The sequence below is a fragment of the Pristiophorus japonicus genome, chromosome 12, assembly GCF_044704955.1.
Source record: "Pristiophorus japonicus isolate sPriJap1 chromosome 12, sPriJap1.hap1, whole genome shotgun sequence".
Classification (NCBI taxonomy): Eukaryota; Metazoa; Chordata; class Chondrichthyes; family Pristiophoridae; genus Pristiophorus; species Pristiophorus japonicus.
The window spans coordinates 11,819,513-11,841,555 of NC_091988.1; the positions used below are offsets into that span (position 1 = coordinate 11,819,513).

Genomic DNA, 22,043 nt, shown 5'->3' on the forward strand with positions numbered 1-22,043 from the left:
TACCCAGGAGTCAGTGACTGGCTTTGTAGTTTTCAAAATTATTTTAAGATTAGTTGCTTTTATTTGTTGCTATTTGCATCTGTTATGGTTTGACATTTAAGTGTGATGGGCACAGATAGATAGCACCCCATAACCTATGTTACCTATTAGTTTTCTTATTGTCATCAATTGACCTTTGTGATGGATAGCTAGGTTTGCACCAATGTACACATTTACTGTGCATACTAATGTATAATGGAGAAGAGCCCAGCAGTACCTTTTGTTGCTTGCTGAATAGCTGGATCTCCTCAGGATATCCTCAGGCCCCAGGTTATAATGAACTCAGCACTCTTATGTCAGGTAGAGCAATATTGAGGTTGATGCAATGAAAGACTTCCCCATTCCTTTGACATGGAAGATCTCTTGTATTTTTCCATCCAATTCCCTAAAAATATTAAGAGCGTTTTTTAAAATTAATTTTCAATTGTCAGTTGCTGGCAAGGCCAGCATTTATTGCTTTTCTCTAATTTCCCTGAGTAGGGAACTAGTCCAGTAACTGATGCCACTCGAGTAGTTTCTTGAACCTGACTATCCTAAAAATGGGCATTTACTCTGCATGGATAGCAATTGTTCTAAGGTAGCATTAACACAGCTGTAACTTCAGTACAGTACCCTCATGCTTTATACAGACATTGCTCTTTGAAAGAGCTGGTGCAGGGTTGATGGGCCAAATAGCGGCCTCCTGTGCTGTGTATTCTATGATTAAGAAATTTGAGACTTTGCAAAGTAAGAGTGAGGTGGCAGTAAAGTGGGGGTGAGACTCCCTACAAATTCAGTATCTAATGGGGAGCGGGCGGGTAAGTGGAGCTGAGTCCATGGCCAGATCAGCCATGATCTTTTAGAATGGTGGAGCAGGCTAGAGGGGCTAGATGGCTTACTCCTGTTCCTAATTCTTATGTTCTTATGTTACAATTGAGATTGATTCTGCCCTCGCCTCTGTGAGGGGTCACTAAATGACTATCGGGAGGGGAATCCTAGCTGATTTCCTCTCTCTCCCCCTCCCTCCAGAACAGGATCTTCCTGGGCTGAAATGACATAGTTACTTGCTGAATAAATTTTCCAAGCCATCAGGTATCTTGTGTTTGATTTGTTAGCATGTTTTAGAGCTACTGTTAAGTCATGCAGTGATGGCTCTATTTACACTTTGTACAACAAAACCATAATGCAAGAGTTGTCCTGTAACATAAATGGTCTATTTATTTTAAGGTAAATTATTTTCATTAACATTTAACATTTTATGCCATGCTTGGAAGTAGGTTTGTGTATGCTTTCTCTATCACTCTGAAAAGACAGCTCTAATTGATTTTGGATGCTTCTTAGTAAGTACACTAATTTGGTTATAGGTTTCATTGTGCACATTCATTTTTGTAGTCGTAGAAGTTTTTCAATATGCTATAGCTTCTTGTATCCTGGTCATGACATAATATACATTTAAAATCCAACATTGTTTGTAGTATGGCAGTAACTTGAGGGCACTTCATAGAAAGCTTTTTCGTGTGGTTTTTCAGGTCTAGTGCTGTTTGTTTTAAACTAAATTATCAATTGATACGGAAACTATGATACACTTGGTACTTTGCTTAAATGGCTTTTAAAATGTTTAGGTATCCAGGATCTTCAAAAAGAAAAATGGTGTCTAACAATACTAAATCTGTTCCAACAGTTGTCTCTGTACTTTTGCATTCCCATACAATGTGTTACATAAACTCTCAAACTAGCATATAACACAATCCAGGAATTATAAAATTCCATATTAATTCACTAAGCAACGTTTACATTAAATTCTAAGTTGTATACAGCCTCCTGTCATGTTGGAGCTGTATGGTTACATCCTATCGTATGACTGTCTGGAGTATAAAGCATTGTAATCTGTGATCCTTCAAATAATAATTCCAATTTAGATCTTAAAATAAAGAGTAGTTTGAATTCCCCTAGAAGATTAAGAATTTTGGAATTAATAAAAGTTGTGCTGTCACCATGAGAAGGTGCTATGGAGAGCAGTGAACACAGTATCTATTCAAGTAACTGACTGGTACAGAGTTTAAAGATAAATGTCATCAAAAATATTTAAAAACTGTGTGGAAATGATGTAAATAAAACAGATACTGAAAGAAAATAGATACATTATATGGTATAATATATTGTCCCAAATCATTCACAGACGATGAATTTCTGTAGCAGAACTATACTGTCTCCCTAGTTCAGTTCTCATGAAGGATCTCCACCATTTACCCATTTGATTTTTTTTTTTCAAATGCTTTTGGACCTGCTGCATAGTTCTAGTGTTTTCTGTCTTTATTAAAAAAGGTTTTGACCCTGCTAACTAATTTTTCTGAAAATGCAGTAAGCTCTCAAAATCTCTAATAGCATAATGTCCCATTTTGTAGAATCGTTGAATAGAATAAACTGGAAATTGTTCTAGGTGGTTTACGTTTTACATGGTTAAGTACATCCATGGTGCTGCATTTGTCTTGATGTACTAGGAGTGTAAGAGTGAATCTATATTGTGCCATGCCCAAAACTGAGTTTTTCTCAATGTCTTAAATTTCATTTCACCAGAGCCTGTATCTGTACACAAACATCTACTTTCATGACCAGCCTCCAGACAGTACTGGTCTTAATGAATTTTAAGAAAAGTTGGATAAGGTACTGACCAATCATCATGTGTCTCTGAACATAATGGCCAGAATCTTCCCAGCCCTGCAAGTGTGGTTTACAGGCGGGCCCACAGTCAAAATGGCCTTGATTAACAGCGGATCGGAAGTCCGCTCTGAATCCGCCTCCTTGTCAGTTTCTCAAGTGTCGCAGACCCGACACTAAGCGGCGGGCCAGCCAATTAACATCATTAAGAGGCACGTTCAAGGTACTTTAAATGAATTTTACCAGGCACTTACCATTTTACCAAGTTTTTAATGAGTTTGACATCTCGCGGGTTTCACGCCAGGTAAGTGTGTTGGTTTCTCCGTGACACCCCATTGCTTTGGCTAGTTGACAGCTGCAAATGTGGTATAAAAGCTAACTTTCCAATCTCAGAAACTGAAGCCTTCAGGATTTGGAAGACACTTTTATGCTGTATGCAGTTCGGAAATGTTTGCAGTGAACACACTATCCACTGTCACCTTCTTGGAGCAACCTCTCTCACCATTGACAGATCGCCTCTGTGATCTCAACCTCACCTGCTATTTATTCCAGCAGCATCGGTCGGTGCCCTTGACAAAATCTCACCTTGATTCTCAGAATCCCACCTCGATCAGCCCCAACATCAACATCACTAAATACATCAGCATCACCAACAACACCAACTTATCCGCAATAACCTGATGCTGCACAGGATACATGGCATCGGCACCCGAACACATTGCTGCCAGGAATGGCCTCACCATGGCCACATTTTCTTCACTTGATGCAGTACACCCTGGCTGCCACATGATGTGCCTTGTTGGCACTACCATAAAGCATCTCTGCAATGCCCAAGCCATTCCTTTCACACTCATTACCATTGTGCAGGTTACCCTTATGTCTGTGATTCACTACAACTCCCAAAGCCACTTCCAAAGGTGCACACACATCTGTCCGAGAACACAGTGTTCAAAATAAAGATTTCAGTGACAACATATTAGCATAAACTCTACATGAATATTGGCTAAAACACAAGTTCCTACCCTTGTGTTTTGTTAGTTGGTATGCTTGCACGAGGGTGACTGTGAGAGGTGGCTAGTGAAATAGGGATGTGATAATGTAGATAGAGAGAGAGATGGGTGAAGGTGCAAGGTAAGTTGGTGAGAGTAAGGATGTGCAGGATTAGGGTAGAGAAGGCAGAGTGATGGGGATGTGATGAGTGGCACAGCAGGATAAGGTTGCGTTTGGTTTTGCAGTCACGTTTCGTGATCTACTGAGATCATTGAAAGGTTTGCACCACTGCAGCCAGTTCCTCCTGATGACATCCTTGCTTGTGCCCTCCTGTGCAATGTGCAACCAGGCTGCATTGGTGTCCTGTGAGGTATCTTCCACCCATTGGAAGGGAAGAGAAACCTCCCTGTGTGCTGTGACTCTCTCCATAAGAATCTGGAGGGAGTCATGGGAGAGCTTTGGTGCAGTCGTGCACCTCTGTGTAGTCATTGTCAGTGTTTGCAGCACCTCAATGAAGCTTGTTGAGATGGCAGGTTGGAGCAGGGAGCGCCTTCCCCGCACACCACCAATGCCAGCCTCCCGGACTCACCGCAGTTGGCGAACACAAGGCCAGTGTGTTGAGGATAAATCTAGTTTGGCCCTTTTAATATCTATGATGAAAGTGTAAAAGATATAAATAGATTAACTGGGGCATCTTTAAAATGATTTTTTACTTGCATAAAAGTAAATGATTTCAAATTTTCATCCCATAACTGATTTAATTGTGATTATTAGAAATTTAATAATGCTACATTTATTAGCATGCAAAACAGGAATGAGACGCTGGTGTAGGTGGGTTTAAGATCTTTTCCCCATTACATCAACCTTTTTATATTGGAGTTAGTGGCATTAATTATATTTGGCTACAAAAAAATCACGAGTATAATACTAAAGTTCAGCAAGAACACCTATAGCATATACCCACATTTGTGAAAAGTAATCCTTTATTAAAAGTTAGTAATGGATATTATTCTACACATGATTTTTAACTCTTGCTTTCCCCTTTTTCTTTGAAATGTTAAACCCATCAGTTACAATACTTGTGTATGTTTCTCCTCGAGCTTAAAGTTGTATCTGTTCTGCAATTGATGGGACAGTCATTTTGTACATGTTGAATATAATACTGTAAAAATGATTTTAAAGTATCTTTCCAAATTAGCATTAATCGGAATTTCCATATACTGTATAATTACTCGTCAAAATTGATAAAATTACTGAGTAAGCAAGATTTGACGACTCGGAAATTACAATCTTGAGTGAATCATCTCATTCCTCGTGGAATAAAAAAACATTAAAAGTTTCCTGAGCAGGATCTGCATTATTGCATTTGAGATATAAACGATAAGAAAAGTTCGATCACACTAATAGGGATATTCTACAGACCACCTAATAGTGGAAAGAAAGTAGCAGAAGAAATATATTAGAAAATCTATGAAATGAGTAAAAGACATAGAAGAATAATGGGAGATTTTAACAACCCCAAATAAACTGGCAAGAAGAGGTTGATAATGGGGAAAAGGGAATGGAGATTTTAAAAGTGTGTGTTCAGGCCTCCTTTCTTATCAGTACGTAAGAAACCAAACAAGAGAGCAATCACTGCTGGATCTAGTAATGGGAAATGAACCAGAGCAGATAAGCACATCTAGGCAATAACGATCACTATTTTCAAACTTATAATATTATGATTCCGAAAGATGCAAGACAAAGTCCACGGTAATGGTTTGGAAAAAAGCTAATTTTGAGGGGATGAGACTGGAACTAGGGAAGTTAAACTAGAAAGAAATTTTGACAGACAAAGAGAGAGAATCAAATTGAAAACAAAGGCATACAATATTGCGAGGATTAGTGGTAGGCCAGATGATTGGGAAATTTTTAGAAACCAGCAGAGGACAACTAAAAAAAAATAATAGAGGGAGAAAATTGATTGAGAGTAAACTAGCAAAAAATATGAAAAGTCAGAGCTTCTATAGATATATAAAAAGGAAGCGAGTAGCTAAAGTAAACAGTCCCTTAAGAGGATGAGACTTAATAATTAATAATAGGAAATAGCAGAGACTTTGAACAAATATTTTGTATTGGTCGTCACGGTAGAAGACATTAAAAGCATCCCAATAATAGATACTCAAGGGGCTATAGGGAAGGAGGAACTTAAAACAATCACTATCACTAGAGAAAAAGTACTAGGCAAACTAATGGGACTAAATGCAGATAAGTCCCCTGGACCTGATGGCCTGCATCCTAGGGTCTTAAAAGAAGTGGCTGTAGAGATAGTGGATGCATTGGTTATAATCTACCAAAATTCCCTGGGTGCTGGATAGGTCCCAGCGGATTGGAAAACCGCAAATGTAACGTCCCAATCAAGAAAGGTGGGAGTCCCGGAGTGGAGGATGACTTGCTTCCACACTAATGAGTTCTAAGGTGACTTAAGAGATCAATGCGGGATCTACAGTCTTTGTCACAGGTGGGGCAGGTGGTGGTTGAAGAGACGGGTGGGTGGGGTGCTTGATTTGTCTTGCGCTCCTTGGCTTCTGCGTGCTCCTGACGAAGAGACTCAGTGTTCGGCATCTTCTCTGATGCTTCTCCTCCACTTTGAGCAGTCTTGGGCCATGGATTCTCAGTGTCGGTGCGGATGTTGCGTAATACAATCAAGCGGAGTCAGCATGGTTTTATGAAAGGGAAATCGTGTTTGACAAATTTGCTAGAGTTCTTTGAGAATGTAGCGAGCAGGGTGGGTAAAGGGGAATCAGTAGATGTCGTGTATTTGGATTTCCAGAAGGCATTCGTTAAGGTGCCACATAAAAGGTTACTGCACAAGATAAGAACTCACTGGGTTGGGGATAATATATTAGCATAGATAGAGGATTGGCTAACTAATAGAAAACAGAGAGTCGGGATAAATGGGACGTTTTCAGGTTGGCACAGGGATCGGTGCTGGGGCCTCAACTATTTACAATCTATATTAATGACTTGGATGAAGGGACCGAATATACTGTAACCAAATTTGCATGATACTAAGATAGGTGGGAAAGCAAGTTGTAAGGAGGGCCCAAAACATCTGTAAAGGGATATAGATAGGCTAAGTGAGTGGGCAAAAATTTGGCAGATGGAGTATAATGTGGGAAAATGTACGGTTATCCACTTTGGTAAGCGGAATAAAAAAGCAAATTATTATTTAAAGGGAGAGAGATTACAAAATGCTGCAATACAGTGGGATCTGGGGGTCCTTGTACATGGAGCACAAAATGTTTGCATACAGGTACAGCAAGAAACTAAGAAGGCAAATAGAATGTTGGCCTTTATTGCAAGGGGGATTGAGTATAATAGTAGGGAAGTCTTGCTACAACTGTACAGGGCATTATTGAGACCACACCCTTGAGTACTGGGTACAGTTTTGGTCTCCTTATTTAAGGAGGGATATACTTGCATTGGAGGCAGTTCAGAGAAGGTTCACTAGGTTGATTTCTGAGATAAAGGGGTTGTCTTATGAAAAAAGGTTGGGCCTATACTCATTGGAGTTTAGAAGAATGAGAGGTGATCTTATTGAAACATCAGATTCTGAGGGGACTTGACCGGGTAGATGCAGAGAGGATGTTTCCCCTCGTGGATGAATCTACAACTAGGGGGCATAGTTTCAGAATAAAGAGTTGTCCATTTAAAACTGAGATGAGCAGGAATTTCTTCTGAGGGTCGTAAATCTGTGGAATTCTCTGCCCCAGAGAGCTGTGGTGGCTGGGTCGTTGAATATATTTAAGGTGGAGATAGACAAATTTTTGAACGATTGGGGAGTCGAGGGTTATGGGGAGCGGGAAGGAAAATGGAGTTGAGGCCAAGATCAGATCACCCATGATCTTATTGAATGGCAGAGCAGGGTCAAGGGGCCAAACTGCTCCTATTTCTTATGTTCTTATGTTCTTATGTAATAGCAATAGAGTTGAGGATAAATATATTCCACTAAAAAGCAAGAACAAACTAACCAATAATGAAACACCATGAATGAATAAAGAGCTACAGTCAAAATTGGGAAACTAAAGAAAATGACATGCACTAAATGCATAGACAATAAAGAAGAGAGTGACGATTGGGAATGTGAGGTGGTTCGGAAAGAAGGCAAAGAAAAACTATTATGAAAGCAAAGAGGAACTACGAAATTAAATTATCAAGGAATATAAAAATAAATAGTCAAGTGTTCTACAGACACATAAATAACAAAAGAAAAGTATGGATAGGGATTGGACCCACTAAGGGATATATAGATAAACTCTCAGGTAAGAACAGCAAAATATCAAAAATATTGAATAGTTACTTTGTCTCCGTATTTACAAGGGAGTCTTATGGGCCCAAGTTTCTGCCCTCTGGAAAAACGGTGCATCTCTAAGGTGAGCCGACTTTCTGGAAGAAAAAGGGCGCCGAAAACTTGTGATTTTCCGGTCTCCTCGGGACGTCTTCGTGCTCGGCATGGCACAGCACAATGGGTCGCGGGTGGAGCCAGGTCCTGGCGCCGAAAACAGTGCCGGGACCTCTGCACATGCGCGCTAAAGTGTGCGTGCATGTGCAGTAGCTCCTCGCCCCCGAGGCTGTGTGGGAGGGGCCTGACCCTAGCCCTGGCCGAATGGACTCACAGGGCAAAGATCGGGACTCTGTCCTCCCTCCCGTTCAGCTGCCTCCTTCTCTTTTCCCCCCACCCCCCTTTCAGCCTTCCCCCTCCCCCCACTTCTCCATCTGCCCCATCTCTCCACCACCTTATTCTAAGACCGCCTGTTGCGTTTGTTCTTGGTGACTCCACCACCCCTGCCTGCAGACAGTGGCATAGTGTTTCTGGGGTTGGTACCAAGCTTATTCTTTGTAAGATCTCGGGTAGTGTGCACTTGTTGAGGGGCAGCGGAGGGGGGCGGCAACGTGCAGGGCCTGGCTTGGGGCTCTTCAGAGGCTGGTCTGGGGATTAGCAGTTGAATCTGTCAATGGGCGCAGGGTCTGGACATGTTCCCTTATTGCAGCAGCTAACTCCAACATGCCGTCCCTCATGCACCCTGACAGTGTCTCAGCGACCTGCAGCATTCCCTCCCTCATGTTGAGCAAAACTGTCTTAATACCTGTGAAATTCCCTCCCTCATGTTCAGTGATAGTATTTGCACCAACTCAGACATTCCCTCTCTGATGTTCTGACATTCCCTCCCTGATGTTCACTGACAGCGCATCACCTACCTGTGACATTCCCTCCCTCATGGTCACTGACATTGTCCCCATTTCTCGTGAGATTGCTGTTACTTCTCCGGTCAGTCCCGCTACCTCATCACCCACCCCACTGACGGTGTCCAGAAGTGATCGCGTAAGGTCAGTGCTCTCCCCACTCATTGCCATCATCTGAACCACATCTGTTAGATCCTGCACCTCAGGAGAGCGTGGTCGAGCTCTCCTTCCCCCTCCTCCCCACGGATATGGCTCACTGCACTCCACCACTGGGACCCGCAGCCTGGAACGGTGGGGCCCTGGGTGTGGCTCGTATCCCACCACTGGAACCCACAGCCTCGGAAGGTGGGGCCCTGGGTGTGCCTTGCTGCACCACACCACTGGGGCCCCGCAGCCTCGGACATTAGGAAACCATGAAATGTCCCACCACACGCAAACCACTAGTCACGGAAGGGGCTGGCATCTCAATGGGCGGCACCTGCACCTCCACCAAAGTCAGTAAAACAGTGGGGGCTTCATCCATCTCCATCCCCTCCCCCTCACCCCATGCTCTTGGTCTGGAGGATGGGATTGGAAGATTGTTCTCCTCTTCAGGCTCGTCCTCATCTGAATTTTCTTCTGCACCATCAGGGTTGGCCTCGAGTTCTGCAAAATATAACAGAACGCAGACAAATGGATAGCAGCAGAGGAGGGGGCAGGGTGGGTGGCATGAGTAGGCGCGCACAGCGCAGGCAGCAGGCTCATTTCAAGGACCATATTGAATGATAGCACATTGCATCAACCGAAGCGTAGCTGACTGAGACATCCCCAGGAACTGAAGCCTGGCTAGCTCGCACAGTAACTTAACATTTGGCAAAGCCAGACTCTGGAATTTGCAGGACTTAGCCTCTCCCTCGAGTGTGTTCAGTGTGGTTGCTTTTCTCCAGGCAGGACCCATCAAAGCAGTGACCCTGTCTTCCAATGGTGTCAGTGGCTGCAGATTTGCCGGGCCGCCTCCAGTTCAGAGTTCTTTCCCTTTTATGTGCCACCTTCCTCTGCAAAAATGAAAATGCAACTTTTTAGAGAGGGTGTCTTTCTGCTGGGTGGGACATATACAGCTGGTCACATTTACAATTGCAATTCCATTGGATAAATGAAAATATTACTTACACTAACTACTTGACCAAGGTCCTGCCACTTTTTACATTGGCCTCCAGATCTCGTGGTGGTCACCATTGTACAGTAATCTTCTGCAAGTTGGTCTTAGTGCTTCTTTTCTTTGGGTGGAACTTTTATGTGACCTCTGTTAGTATCCAGCTCCTGCCATCTGGTCTCAATCACAGTAACTAGTGCCTCCATTTCATTCTGTAAGAAATTCTTGGTCCTTGCACTGCGTTGCATCTTTTATTGCTGCAGATCCGATTTTTTCCAATGCTCTCACACAGCACTCCTTCTCACATACACAACTGGCTCTTTAAAAATGGGCAATTGCCAACCCGGAGCTGTACTGCGCATGCGCATCCATTGCAATAATAACAAATATGTCACTTTTTTTAGTCACGCATACGCAGAAGGTGCAGACAGAAGGCTCAACCTTCCCCCGCCCCCTCCCCCGGAGGCGAATGGACACGCTGTGCGGCGGCAAATTTGAATTATACATCGGCGAAACTTTGGCAAAATATTTCTGGCCTTGAAAAACAGGCATAACTCTGTCAATACGCTAGAAAACGGGCTTGGGCAAAATTGAGCCTTCTGTTTACTGGAATTGTGTCATCTTTATTGAACTCTTCTCATAGTCCTTAAAATTATGGCTTGGAGACCACTCTCGAACGGTTTGGCGAGCCATCTGTCTGTAGCAGTAACTACTAAAGCATTACTATTATTGTAACTAAAATATATGGTTACATTCTCCACTAGTGCTACTTGGAAGCAGTTTGCAAAATGCTTGTACCTTATGTTTATGTAATGGCAAAATACACTGAGCCTGTAATATCATCCAGATGCACTGACTGTGCTGTTCCTATACTGTCAGAGAAGTCCTAGTTCCATTGGCCCCAAGTTTCGTCCCGCGGCGAAAACGGCGCACCTCCGAGCTGGGTGCCTATTTTTCGCGCCGAAAACTGTGCCTAAAAAAAAGTCCGATATTCTCGAGCTCCTTGGCGCTCGATGTCTGCTTGGCGTGGCGCAGCAGCAGGGGGCGGAGCCTAACACTCGTGCCGATTTTCTAAGTAGCAGGGGGCGGGTACAATTTAAATTAGCCTTCGTGGTGCCGGCAACCCTGCGCGTGCGCGTTGGAGCGTGCGCGTACGTGCAGTCTCACACAAACATTGGCACTCGGCCATTTTTTTAAATACTGCAGAAAAAGTGAAGATTTGTTTCTTGGACCCCTGCAAAGGCTTGTAATTTAATTTTTTTTGATGTTTCTGTGTGTGAGGGAGTGCTTTTAGCAGCACTGCTGAATAAATCACCTGCTGAAATCAGTGAGTTCAGCTTTTCACTGCTAAACTTGCAGAACCGGTGCTGCATTGGTGCATGCAAATCAAGGACTGTGTGTTTGGAGAAATAAGAGTGCCAATTCAACTTTGCAATAATACGTGGTGTTGACAATGCAGCACCCATTCTGCAAATTTAAATATAAAACTGTCGATATGGCTGCCTCTCCCTGTCCAAATGGCCTCAGTCCCCCTCACAGCTCGAAGGCTGCTGCTGTATCTTCGGCTGCCGGCCAGCCACTGACGCCGCTGATCTCCTATGGCCGAATGGCCTCACGTCCGTCCGCTGCTGATTCTTTGGCTGCCGGCCAGCCACTGACGCCGCCCCTAAAGCGTGGCCGAATGGCCTCAAGAACCTTAATGAGCTGCGTGTGTCCTGCGTTGATTCTTCGGCTGCCGGCCAGCCACTGACGCCGCTGATATCTCATGGCCGAATGGCCTCGGGTCCGTCCGGTGCTGCTTCTTCGCGGCCAGCCACAAAGAGAATGAAGGCCTGCCTCAAGCACTGCAGCTCAGCTCGAAGCTTGCTGCCGCTGCCATCGAGACACTGACGCCACACCCCTGCCTGTCTCCAACATGAAAGGCCTGCCTGAAGCACTTTCACAGAGGTAGGAACATGGTTTATTTAATCTTTTCTTTGCTTATAAATTTTTATTCGGGTTGGATTTATTTGTATAATATTTGTATAAGTATAACTAAGGATTGATTGTAGAATTTAATGACTTCCCTTCCCCCCCCCCCCCCACCATTCCCTACGCCTAATTTGTAACCTACGCCTGATTTTCTAAAGTGTAGACAAGGTTTTTTCGAGCGTACAAAAATCTTCACTTACTCCATTCTAAGTTAGTTTGGAGTAAGTTTTCACTCACAAAACTTTGAAATCAGGCGTAAGTGGCCGGACACGCCCCCTTTTGAAAAAAAAAATTCTGTTCCAAAGTGAAACTGTTCTAACTGACTAGAACTGGAGCAAACTAAATGTCGAGAATTCCGATTTCTAAGATACTCCGTTCTACACCAGTTGCTCCTAAAAATCAGGAGCAAATCATGTGGAAACTTGAGGCCATTGTCTGTGTTCTGTTGATACATTTGACAGGTCACTCTCTTGCAGAGACCTGCGCTTAATTAACAGCATATATGCAGGATATTGCTGCAACAATCGGGATTTTGTCACACTGGTTTTCAACTTGATTTTAATTTTAAGCAACACACTAGTCCATAGATTTCATTTTGTCTTGAAAATTAACACTTTTAGAAACTCTAGTTTTGTGGCATCTCGTAAAAAAGGTTCAAAGCTCTAAGGATCGCCCTGAAGTTAAGTGGTCTATGATGTACTTTCCTACTGCCAGTTTGATTAGTGTTGTTGTCCAGTCACTTATATCATTCAACTATCTTTTCATGAGTCTTCCTCCTTCATTTTTCCCAGTATGATCATCTTGTCCCACTGGGTTTCTTTCCTCTGGCCACATACATGTCCAAAATATTAGTTTCCTTTTCTTTATCTTGATTGAGCACCAATCTCTTAGCCTTTTAAGCATGTATTCATTACTCTCCCTTATGGGTTATTGGAGCTCTGGGATCTTTCTATATATCCATATTTTAAAGGCTTGTAACATTTCTGTGTCCCTCTTTTTTTTGTGTATCCACATCTGTAGAGAGCTCCTTGTCATACCATAGTTTCCAACATTCTGTTCCACAAGATATGACTCATTGCTTCCAAGTCTTGTCTTTACAGATACTAATTTTTATTGTTTAACTTAACTGTACCCTTTAACTTAACTGTAATTGTGTATTAAGTATTTATAAAGATATGTTCTTTGTTTCATGAATTTATGTAGTGAATTTATCTTAATTCTAATATACTGCAACTTTTGGATAATAAAGCTGAAGATGATGCAGTTAAAAAAGACAAAGTATTGCCATCCTTAAGTCTTTTAATCAGATATCATATTTTCCCAATCTTTCTTCCCTCCTCTCTTGAAGCTGCTGACAACAGTTCCATGAGTGGAGGCAACTTTTCACTATTTTGGCCAAATGGCCATGCTTTATTTGTCCCAAAATACAGGAGGCATCACGGCCTGGCCTAATCCTGTGCTGGCTCACACTGACATGAACATACATTTCATTGAGGTCACTGTATAGTCATTTAAAGCTAGAACCCTGGCTGAATTGTTAGACAGGATATGCCCTTCCTAATGTAAGAGCATTGAGGCCATTGATACTGCCCATACTGCTAATTACGATCAGTTTACTCAGCATAGACCAAGGATCAACCTGGTTTGTTTTGTTCAGTACTGTATTGGACAGAGGCAGAAATTTAACAGGAGTTTCTATAGACACTTAAACTAATAGTGCAGTAATACATATTAGTGATTATTTTTGTATCTTCACACTCTTGCTTTGGATAATCATGTGAAGTAGTGGAAGGATTTGCAGGCCGATTAACAGTCTGAAAGGCCATGACATCAATGCTCTTTCCAGGGCAGTAACCATCTTTATAGCAGCCAATAGTGTAGTTAGTCCTGTACAGTGGAAGACAACCCATACGAGGGCGGTCCACATCCAACAAACTCAATTATCCCACTGGATGTCAACCCAAAATTCAAAGTCTGAACTCTGGTCTTTGCTCACTAGCACTGGGGAGATGAGTTTGAACCCTACACCTTCTGACTCCGAGGTGGGAATATTACCACTAAACCAAAGGCTATCTCTGAATAAATATTGGTAACTGAGACGATCTGTTTTTGTAATTGGAAAGGCTTCTCAATAGCCAGTTTTCAGCGCACAATGTGCATGTGCCGAAACCCGGCTTTTCTCATCTGTCAAGATATGCCTTGACAGATCTTCTGAATCCCCGCATTCGCACGGGCGAGATTGGGCTATTTGCCCATCTCTTGCCCAGCGAATGTTCTTGAAACTGTTACGCCTGGTAAAAGCAGGCACATAGCCTACTTTTACCAGCGTAAGAGTTTTAAAACTTATAAAAATTAAATTTAAACACATTTTTATAGTAAAAACCCTGTCCATTAAGGTAAATTTATTTTTTAAACCCTATTAAAACTTTTTTTTAAATCAAGAAAATATTTTTTTTCTAAAACATTTAATTAACTTTAATTTCAATTAATTTTAAATATGTGAGGTGTTTTAAGTGATTATTCTCATTGATAGTAATGAGAACTCGTAAAATCAGCGTTCCCATTACTATCGATGAGAATACTGTACCATGATTGGTTGTTCAGGCCCACGTTACTCCAGCTTCTCCTTCCGTATCTCAAAGACTGGAGCGCGCTGCGATGCGAGGGAAAAGAAGGCCTCCGACCGGAATCGAAGGCGCCTCCGGAACCACCAGGAATATTTGCAGAAATATTTCAGGTCGGAGGCATTCATCCGAAGGAAGCCTCCGGCCGGAATTTCAGGGCCATGATTTTATTTTAAATTGTTCGAGTCACAGTAAAATGACGGCAGCAATACACTAGGAGTGCACAAGAGCCTTTGCTGCCCCACAAAAGTTGGCATCAGGCATCAGTGACCCCCAAATAAAACAAAAGGAAGGAGAAAAAATAAACTGGAGGAAGTATTTATTTGTTATCCTCTTTTCTGCATCCTCTCAGACAGTTGCTGAAGTTCATGTTGCAGCAGGTAGATTTTCTGCTGCAGCAGTCAAGATACGGAGCCCTCAGCTGTGTTTTCAGAGTGATCTATTCCTGACATCTTGTCCCAAAACATGATGCATTTAATCTTGTATCGGCAATCAACTTTTGTAGGCTGGGTTTTGTTTTGAGAAATGGGCCATTTTTACATATCTTCTCTTCCAGGCATTTCTGTCTCTTAAAAGTGTTCTTCAGCTAAATGGCCATGCAAGCAACCTTCCCTTAGCCTCTGCCCAGAACACCCTGTAACCCGCTTGCTCACTAGAAAATTGCAATGCCAATTATATAATTGAATGCATATACAAAATTGAAATTGATCTTGCATTCTCTGGATTATGTGCACGTGATTTTGAGGAAACTACTTCTGCTTGGCTGTCGGAGACAGTCCGCTGAGGGTGTAAAAGTTATGTGCTGCATGGTTTCTGTTTGGAAACTGTTTAAAATATAGATTTCCCCTCCCAGACGTGTGTGTCCTTACCTTGATTATGTGCAGTCTAATCTTCATCAGAATGGTGAATCAGAATGTTTATTGTAACTGCATTTATCAATGTTTGTTTCATGCATGAGTCATTTCTTTTCAAATATAACTCTAAATGAGATTCATTCATTTGATAAATGCCAACAAGTAATTTGGATTAATAGGATATTTAAGAATGGAATGCTATAGTTTCTTGTGAACAAGGTTCAGTGCTGGGACCCCAGCTATTTACAATATACATCAATGATTTAGATAAAGGAATTGAATGTAATATCTCCAAGTTTGCAGATGACATTAAGCTGAGTGGCAGTGTGAGCTGTGAGGAGGATGCTAAGAGGCTGCAAGGTGACTTGGTTAGGTGAGTGGGCAAATGCATGGCAGATGCAGTCTAATGTAGATAAACGTGAGGTTATTCACTTTGGTGGCCAAAAACAGGAAGGCAGAATATTATCTGAATGGTGACAGACTCGGAAAAGGGGAAGTGCAACGAGACCTGGGTGTCATGGTACATCAGTCATTGAAAGTTGGCATGCAGGTATAGCAGGCGGTGAAGAAGGCAAATGGCATGTTGGCCTTCATAGCGAGAGGATTTGAGTATAGGAGCAGGGGAGGTCTTACTGCAGTTGTACAGGGCCTTGGTGAGGCCACACCTTGACTATTGTGTGCAGTTTTGGTCTCCTAATCTGAGGAAGGACATTCTTGCTATTGAGGGAGTGCAGCGAAGGTTCACCAGACTGATTCCTAGGACTGACATATGAAGAAAGACTGGATCGACTAGGCTTATATTCATTGGAATTTAGAAGAATGAGGGGATCTCATTGAAACATATAAAATTCTGACAGGATTGGACAGGTTAGATGCAGGAATGTTGGGGAAGTCCAGAACCAGGGGTCACAGTCTAAGGATAAGGGGTAAGCCATTTCGGACCAAGATGAGGAGAAACCTCTTCACTCAGAGAATTGTGAATCTGTGGAATTCTCTACCACAGAAAGTTGTTGAGGCCAGTTCCTTAGATATATTTAAAAGGGAGTTAGATGTGGCCTTTCGGCTAAAGGGATCAGGGGTATGGAGAGAAAGCAGGAATGCGATACTGAAGTTGCATGATCAGCCATGATATTGAATGGTGATGCAAGCTCGAAGGGCTGAATGGCCTACTCCTGCACCTATTTTCTATGTTTCTATTATATATTTTATTTTGAACTAATTGTGTTTCCCTTTCTTTCACCAGAGTTTCTGGAGTGTCTACAATAATATTCCTGCAGTAGCTAATTTGTCCCGACGTTGTAGTTACCACTTAATGAGGGGAGAGAGACGACCGTTGTGGTAAGTAACGGGGCATGGTATTCGAACATCTAATGGAATGCAGAGTTCTGAATAATAATGCAACAAGCAATATTTCAGTACTTTCAATTTGTATTTACTGTTTATGGTGGTTTTCATAGGGAAGATGAGAGTAATGCCAAAGGAGGATTGTGGAAAATGAAAATCTCAAAAGAACATACTGTAAGTATTTTTACAACCAGTAAATTGCCTGTGGCATTGTCCATACTCAGTTAAAGAATATAATTTTTTTTTAAATATGTACAATGGCGACGGAATTGTGAGAGACTTCAGAAACTCATTCTGCATCATCACCTAGTAGTTAGAGGGTTACTCCGCAAGATGCTACAAATCCCCTGGGAGGACAGACGCACCAACAGTAACGTCCTCGTCCAGGCCAACATCTCCAGCATTGAAGCACTGACTACACTTGATCAGCTCCGCTGGGCAGGCCACATTGTTCACATGCCTGACACAAGGCTCCCAAAACAAGCACTCTACTCGGAACCCCTTCACGGCAAACGAGCCAAAGATGGGCAAAGAAAACGTTACAAGGGACACCCTCAAAGCCTCCCTGATAAAGTGCAACATCCCCACTGACACCTGGGAGTCCCTGGCCAAAGACCGCCCTAAGTGGGAAGGCGTCTGGGAGGGCACTGAGCACCTCGCATCTCATCGCCAAGCGCAGGCAGCGAAAAGAGTGTGCGGCAAACCAGTCCCAGCCACCCCTTCCCACAACGACTGTCTGTCCCACCTGTGACAGAGTCTGAGGTGGCTGGTCAGTCCAATACGAGAACCAAAGAACTCATTTTAACAGTGGAAGCAAGTCTTCCTCGATTCCGAGGGACTGCCTATGATGATGATGATGACCTCAACCGTTAACCTAGCAAGATTAAATTGGAAATTTTGACAAAGCAGTTTAACGTGGTAAATGTCAACAGTGTGACCAAAGATCATAACAAGAATTAAAGTTTATCGACGGGAAATGTGTGTCCTACTCAAGATTTTTAATAATATCCCATGGCATTGCATACATGAAGTGAAGATTAAATCTAATCTTTAGGTGAAAGAGGGTTAGAGGATGGGGGATAAATTGGAGAAGATTGTGCAGATATAGTGGAAAGCAGAAAAGTAAAGTTGGTTGCAGCATAGGAATTTTTCCGCAGTACCAGCGGAGGAAATGGGGATTTAAACTAAGGCGCTACATGCCACCACTGGATTGAGGGTGTAATTACAGCATGACAAGGTTGCACAGAAACTTCCAATTATAAATGTGGACGTTTAAACAAGGCCCCCTCATCCCCCTCACATGATGTAAAAGATCTCATGGCACTATTCGAAGAAGAGCAGGGGAGTTTCCTTGGTGTCGGGCCAATATTTATCTGTCAACCAACATCACTAAAAACAGATTATCTGGTCATTATCACATTGCTGTTTGTGAGGCCTTGCTGTGCACAAATTGGCTGCCGCGTTTCCTACTTTACAACTTTACACTATAACTACACTTCAAAAGTATTTCATTGGCTGTAAAGCGCTTTGAGATGTCCTCAGGTCAGGAAAGGCACTATATAAATGCAAGTCTTTCTTTATAAGAAATTGTAATGGGAAAAATTGACGGTGTGCATAGATGCAAGATACTTAACATGGAGACTACATAAATGTCGAGCATTTGAGTGTATTTTTTCTTCTTTCTGGCTGTTGGCATCGATCACATTTGTGATACTCCCATTTGCAATGGTGGGGGAGGAGACACAGTTTTTCAGCTTGTGTTCAAAAAGTATTGTTTATATTTAATGAGTTATCAATAGAGTGATTACAAATTTTTTTAAGCAGAGTGGGGAAGATCAGGTTTGCTCAAAGCCTAGGTTTCTTTTAAGTTTTGGCATCTGTGGGGGAAAACTTCAAACCAGAGTTTTGCAGCCTTAGTTTTGTGAGAGCTTTTGTAGAATGCCAAATTTTGTTGCATTAAATCTTTTTCTGCTTAAAAGTTCTGAAAGTAAAAAGCTGATCATGGGGAGGGGGGTGGGTGTGGGTGACACGGATATGAAAGGAATAACTGGACCATATTCTGCCACTGTGGTCTCAAGTCTGGGTACTCCTGTATTATGCGAGATGGGGAGCTCGCATTCCAGTTGAAAAGTCATGTGATTTCTTAGATGGAAAGCTTATCTTGCCCATGGTGAGTGGAGGATGACTGCATTCCTGTATCTCGTACACCTGAAGCTGGCTACTCGATCTTTTGTAACCGCCACTAGAAAAATGCAGTACAGCAACAACAGCTTTTATTTATATAGTACCTTTAACATGGTAAAATGTCCCAAAGCGCTTCACAACAGTGTTATAAGACAAAATAGATAAATTTGACACCAAGCCACGTAAGAAGAAATGACAGCAGATGACCAAAAGCTTGGTTAAAGAGGTAGGTTTTAAGGAGTGTCTTAAAGGAGGAAAGAGTGGTAGCGAGGCGGAGAGGTTTAGAGAGGGAGTTCCAGAGCTTAGGGCCCAAGCAGCTGAAGGCACAGCCACCGATGGTTGAGCGATTTATAATTAGGGATGCTCAAGAGGGCAGAATTAGAGGAGCGCAGACATCTCTGGGGGGGGGTTGTGAGGCTGAAAGAGATCACAGAGATAGGGAAGGCGAAGCCATGGAGGGATTTGTATATGAGGATGAGAATTTTGAAATTGAGGCATTGTTTAAGCAGGAGCCAACCTAGGTCACAAAGCACAGGGGTGATGGGTGATCGGGGCTTGGTGCAAGTTAGGACACGGGCTGCCGAGTTTTGGATGACCAAGTTTACGTAGTGTAGAATGTGAGTGTGTGGGAGGAAACCGAGTGGGGCATAAATGGTAGTCAAGAACCAAGGCACATCATTGTTATAATTTAAAATGCATTGTGAATCTGCATTACTTCAGAATTTATCCAAAGATATTTAACTGGCATTGTGATTGTGTTTGCATTTTTCACTCTCTGCTTAGATGGTTAGAATGAATCAGTTTGACATGGTTTAAATCTGTCATGTTTGAGCATACATATGCAAGCTTCTTCATAGGCAATTTAAAAATACATTCCTAATAAGGGTTCTTTATCTGTTTCTCATGACAGTCTGCTGTTTGGAAAGAATTATTACTGGCCACGATTGGTGAACAGTTTGTAGATTGCTGTACAGCAGGTAAGACTAGCCTTATAGATGACGGTTATTCTTGTCTTTGATGCTTTTATGACGAAGAGTTTTGAAACAAACATAAAGATTAGAAATAGACATTTGGAATGCTATATATTGATTAGAAAACCAGACTTCCTCTTTCCTTTGCTTAAGCTGTATTCCTTGAGATAGGAATGTCCTTCATTTAAAAATCTGAAAAATAGTAAACTGAACACTTTTTATAAATTTTCCTGGATTATTTCACATTAATTCACCTTTTAAGAAGAAAGACTAGTGTAGGGGGAATACACATAGGTCCAGAAATTGCGATGGGAGGCTTCCTTTGGACGAATGCCTTTGACCCGACAAAAATCTGTGCAAGTACCTGGTGGTCACGGAGGAACCTACGATTGTGGTCGGAGGCCTTCATTCGCTGCGCAGCACACGGGGTGATGACTTCCCCGTAAGTACAGAAATGCTGGAGTCACGTGGGCCTGGGCCACCAATCACTAGGTAGTAGTCTCATTGATAAAAATGGGAACTCTGTTTTTACGAGTTCCCATTACCATCAATGAGAAAACCCTCCTAAAACAAGAAACCCAGCATAATAAATTTTTTTAAAAACACCTCGCATATTTAAAATTAAATGTAATGTTTTAGAAAAAAATATATATTTTTGGGGAAAAAATGTATGTTTTAATGAGGTTAAAAATAAACTTACTTTCATGGACAGGGTTTTTAATATAAAAATGAATGATTAAATTAAATTTTTTATATGTTTTAAAAGTGTTACGCTGGTAAAAGTAAACTGTATGCCTGCTTTTACCAGGCGTAAAGGTTTGAAGGACATTCGCTGGGCATGAGTTGCGCCAAATAGCTCAATCTCTGCCACAGGGACGTCCTTCTCCCGGGGATGCGTAGATTGAGTCGGAAGAAATCTTGACAGATCGGAAAAGCTGGTTCTCGGCGCATGCGCATTGTGCACCGAGAACCCGTTTTTGCGAGGCCTCACCGGGGGCGTGCGCACTTCGTACGGACCCGGCAAGGCCGCAATTCTCGGCCCATAATGTAAAGTCCTACCCTTTACCTCCAATACCTACCCTTCCCCCCCCCCCCCCCATAAAATTGCTGTTGGGAGTGGGGAAATTGGCGCTGGTTCCTGCTTCTGATCGCTTCCAGTGACCCTGCTGGAAAGTGAATTATGTAAGTGGACATCTTTTTGGAGATGAGGGAAGAAAGGAAATTGGTGTGAAAGTCTATATTTAATACATTTCTTTGTGCCTGTAATCTATGTCTGACTGTAGATTTTGAGCTTTCCAGTTCACTCTGTGATCATGTCTGTTTTCTGATTAATTTAGTGTATCAACTGTGAAAACATAAAGAAAAGCAAATTTTCTCCTCCCTTCCCCTTGTATTGTGGTTGTTTTTAGACAGTAGAAACACTGAACGAGATACTAGGGACAAAAATAGCTTCCTGTTCTGATCAGTGTTTTCAGAGCAGAGACACGGGACCAATTGCATAGCACAAAAAAAATTTCTAGCTCCCTTTTAACCTCCATGAGTGCTCCCCATATAAAGCCCAGCAAAAATACAAAAGCAAACAGGTTAGTCATAACTTGGCTTTTATAATGTCACCTGACATACTGTCAACCCCATTGCCAGCAGCACCATCTGCTATTCCATACTTGGGTATCCCACTGCTACCCTCCACCTTCTTTCCTGCTTTGTGAATGTGCCTTGGCTCTTGACTACCATTTATGCCCCACTCTGTTTCCTCCCACACACCCACTTGTCTGGGTCATTTCCTTTCCCTCAGTCCCCACCTTGCCTTGGCTGACCGCTCCTGTACCTCCACTCCTGGCCAGTGACGCACAGTACGAGGATGTACCAGTAATTTTTATTTTAATATTTCATCTGCCAGAAGACTTTAAATTTCCTGCATTGATTTTGGGCCCTGTGGAGATCCTGTAACAGAGAGCTGACTGCTCTGCTGACATCAGTTATGGGTGCTGTAATGAAGAGTTCCATCTTACGAAGAGGCCTCCATTATAAATTCAGACATTGTAAACCAAGATAGTCAGGATGCTGTTCG

At 42.4% G+C, this 22,043-nt stretch overlaps 1 protein-coding gene across 2 annotated transcripts in view; it reads left to right on the top strand.

The window, feature by feature from the left end:
• eif4e3 (eukaryotic translation initiation factor 4E family member 3) overlaps window positions 1-22,043 on the top strand; it is a 98,434-nt gene that overhangs the window by 69,613 nt on the left and 6,778 nt on the right. For both annotated transcript variants that reach the window (XM_070894650.1, XM_070894651.1), the window contains 3 exons: window positions 16,717-16,811; window positions 16,931-16,991; window positions 19,912-19,978. In XM_070894650.1, the coding sequence (XP_070750751.1) occupies window positions 16,717-16,811; window positions 16,931-16,991; window positions 19,912-19,978 (223 nt within the window). The remainder of the gene's footprint in view (window positions 1-16,716; window positions 16,812-16,930; window positions 16,992-19,911; window positions 19,979-22,043) is intronic.